At 42.6% G+C, this 3,587-nt stretch overlaps 1 protein-coding gene across 1 annotated transcript in view; it reads left to right on the top strand.

Moving 5' to 3' along the window:
* The window catches only part of LOC116691405 (eukaryotic translation initiation factor 3 subunit E-A), a 30,668-nt gene that overhangs the window by 8,620 nt on the left and 18,461 nt on the right, over positions 1–3,587 (top strand). The window contains exon 6 of the mRNA XM_032519004.1: positions 3,249–3,374. Within this exon, the coding sequence (XP_032374895.1) occupies positions 3,249–3,374 (126 nt within the window). The remainder of the gene's footprint in view (positions 1–3,248; positions 3,375–3,587) is intronic.

Genomic DNA, 3,587 nt, shown 5'->3' with positions numbered 1-3,587 from the left:
AAAAAAAAAAACATCATTCATAATGGACTTGAATTGTGCTCTGTGATCAAAGAAACTCTGCTCCTCTACTGAATGGATGGACACACCGTCTTACTGTGTTCTCCTTTTGCGGGAATACTACAGGAGATTTTCCAAATATTTTCCCCTTACTACCACCGTCTCATATTCTAGCAGTTTGTTGACATGTTATCAGAGTGTGACTGTTCTCTTCCAAGTCAAAAAAAAAACCACAGCCTCTATAGCCGAATAATCTTACCAATTTGAGGGGTCCTAGCGGAAACATGTTCTTTTTTTAGTGTTTCCTCTACTTGGACATCTGTCGTGTCTCACAGTCCACTTCAGCGGCTGTCCGACGGTGTACGGGGGTGTGTGGTTAGGATCTAGGTTTCTCCTGGCCGCTCAGCAGACACCCACCCTGACTTCCTGCTTGACTCATGTCATTGCGTCTGGTGTTTGGTGTTATCGTGGACTACTGTGGCACAGAGTTTCCCATGAGCCCTAGGGTGTAGTCCAATGTCCACTACAGAGTGATTGCCTTGCTGAGCTTCAGAGGCATTCTCAACCTGTGTTTCATTACCCGATTCTTTTTTGTTTGTCTAAGTCCGTTCTGGAAATCAGAAACAGTAGTCTGCATTTTTGAGAGTGATTATCCTAACAAAGATGTTTTGTTAGCGTCAGTTCATATTTCAGCCTAATTACCTTGTGATAACGAAAGAGTTGTCCAGAGTTACCGAAGGTAATGGATGGAGAGTGTTGCAGTAACCGTTGACTGAAGTGGAGTTTACAAAGCAAATCTCACTGGAAACATGTGCTCACATTTCATTTACATCAAGCACTATTGTTTGGCAGGTTAGTTAGTCGTCGTTATATTAATACGTATTATTTGGCCAATAAGAAACAAAATATTAAATGACTAATGCCCATCGCAGGATACCCAATCCAATGTGATTTCTACAGATTTTTTTTTTTGGGGGGGGGGCTTCTCCCTTTATTCAATAGTGAACAGGAAAGGGGGGAGAGAGAGAGAGAGAGGGGATGACACGCAGCAAAAGGCCGCAGGTTGGATTCAAACCTGGGCTGCTGCAGAGGACTCAGCCTACATGGGATGCAAGCTCTTACTGGACAATCTAGATGTCGCCCCGTTCTTCAGATTTTCTAAGGAATTTTACACAAACTAAGGTTCCTTCATCATACTGCAGCTTGTTCTTTCAGTCTGCCCTCTTGTCGTCTGTCTTCATAGAGTGGGTAAGGGTGTTGTATCCACTACATAAAGCAACAAAACGTGCCCTTGGGCAGGGATGATGTCGTTATTTTTTATCCATCCATCCATCTTTGTCCACTTATCTGGTATCGGGTTGTGGGGGGGAGCAGCTCCAGCAGGGACCCCAAAGTTCCCTTTCCCGAGCCACATCAACCAGCTCCGACTGGGGGATCCCAGGCCGTGGTGGAGATATAATCCCTCCACCTAGCCCTGGGTCTTCCTCCCAGCTGGACGTGCCTGGAACACCTCCCTAGGGAGGCGCCCAGGAGGCATCCTTACCAGATGCCCGAACCATCTCAACTGGCTCCTTTCAACGCTTGTACTGTAGAATTGCTTCACCAGTGAACATTGTGCAGCAACAATGTCACACTGCAATAGATCCTAAAACATTCTCAAAAGGCATATGTTCCAGGGTCGGAGCGGATTGTCCTTCCTCCCCTTTGTGAAGTGCTAGGTGTGATCAGATTGCTTGTTATTCTTCCGGTTTGGGGGTCAGCTTATCTTTCATTGATTTGATGTTAGTGGCACAATTTTGGCATTTCTTAGGTGTGGAGTGTTGGAGAACCCAAATATTTGTTTTCATTTTGTTTTTGTTGGTGCTACAGTCTTTTTAATGCTAAAAATGATGGATTTGGCCACTGCGGTGTCATGGTATGCTAATAACAAGCTAGTCTTTACGTTTGTGATTGTCTCCTTTCTTCATACTGGTAAATAAAAGCTAAGATATCTGGAGATATTCTGCATTAATTTTGACCATGTTTTTATCTTAAGCGTGTACCCCAACTTTATGTAACCATAATGTTAAATTGCTGCAATACTGAAAACAAATGTCATTTAAAATGGCCGGCAGGGGACGAGTCAACTGGTTGCAAAAAGAAGTCTGATTGTATAGCTGTCTATTAGAAAATTGCCCTACTTCTCACTTGATGTTTTTTTTTAACTCCTAACTAGTTTATGGGCTCATTCACTAGTTTCAAGTCTTAAAATCAAGTACAGAATGTTGTTCATTTTGTAAATTACGGTCCCATTAGAGTAAAATAGATATCCCTGCAAACCCCCACCCTAAATGTTCCTGTACTTTCTGAAAGTACTACCCTCTGATCAGGGACTTTTTGGGGGGTAAAAAGCCCCTTGAATAGTGTCCCCAGAACTTAATTTAGATCCTGGTCCTTGCAGTCCAAACACAATGAATCCCCCAAAAGGCCCGTGGGGAAAGTTTCTGTGGTCGAAAAACAGTGAAACATTAATTACACAATAACACTTTAAATAAGTAATTCAGAACAATAATTGGCTGAAAATAGCATGATTACATTGTTGAATTCATTAAATGACAGCAGTCCTCAGTTGTTTGTCTCAGTTGTATCTTAACCGTGTCATATGATACATATGAGACGAACCTTTAACAGTTTGGCCACAATTTAGTGCAATGACTTTTTCCAGCCATTTACAAGGTTTCAACTTGTAAATGCTGTTATACAGTCAGTGATAGGAACCTATCATGCAGGCATTGAATCTCAGTCTGTCATATTGATACGTCGTTAGTTTTTCAGTACTTTCAGCATTTCCTTATTAAGTAAGCTCCACAGCAACCAGACAGCATAGTGACATGGATGCTTCAAATAGGCCTTTACCCTGTGTAGTAATCTAGCATCAAACTGCATGGTCAACTGCACTGCAGTGGTTCTAGTGTCTAAAATGCAGCAAATTTTGTTTTATTAAAATCTAATCAGCCTTTCACAAGTCATTTGTCCTTTACTGTCAAGTTCCATTTCCTAAAGGATGACATAATTAAGTCCATTTATCCAGTGTAAATAAGAAGATTGACTGCACTGTGCAGCAGTGACACTGAAGCCAGGCAAGTAGTGGCATCCTCAGGCCCAGTCTCGCTGTGCATGTTCGCCAACCTGTAAGTAAAATGTGTGTTAAAAAAATGTGTTACAGTATTCTGTGCTTCAGGTTTTAACAGTGCACCATGTCTGTTCCCAAGGTCCCATCTACGGACAGGAATGCCCTAAACTCTCTGTGGGGCAAGCTGGCCTCTGAGATCCTGATGCAGAACTGGGAGGCTGCCATGGAGGACCTCACCCGTCTGAGAGAGACCATCGATAACAACGTAAATGCCCCACTTCTCAGAATTTGATACCACATTTAGATTCACTTACATGGACTCTCATATTGACATTTCACATTCACTAGAGCTCTGCTGTGGCATCTTCCTCCTTACCCCGACACACGCTCATCAGACTACTTAAGATCCTGCATTTGAGTACGAAGTGGTTGCATGTTTGATTGATGGTCATTGAGGATGCCAGAACACTTAAATAAC

The sequence above is a fragment of the Etheostoma spectabile genome, chromosome 6 (assembly GCF_008692095.1).
Source record: "Etheostoma spectabile isolate EspeVRDwgs_2016 chromosome 6, UIUC_Espe_1.0, whole genome shotgun sequence".
NCBI lineage: Eukaryota > Metazoa > Chordata > Actinopteri > Perciformes > Percidae > Etheostoma > Etheostoma spectabile.
Note: the sequence above shows the minus strand (reverse complement) of the source record. Positions and strands in the feature narration are given on the sequence as shown.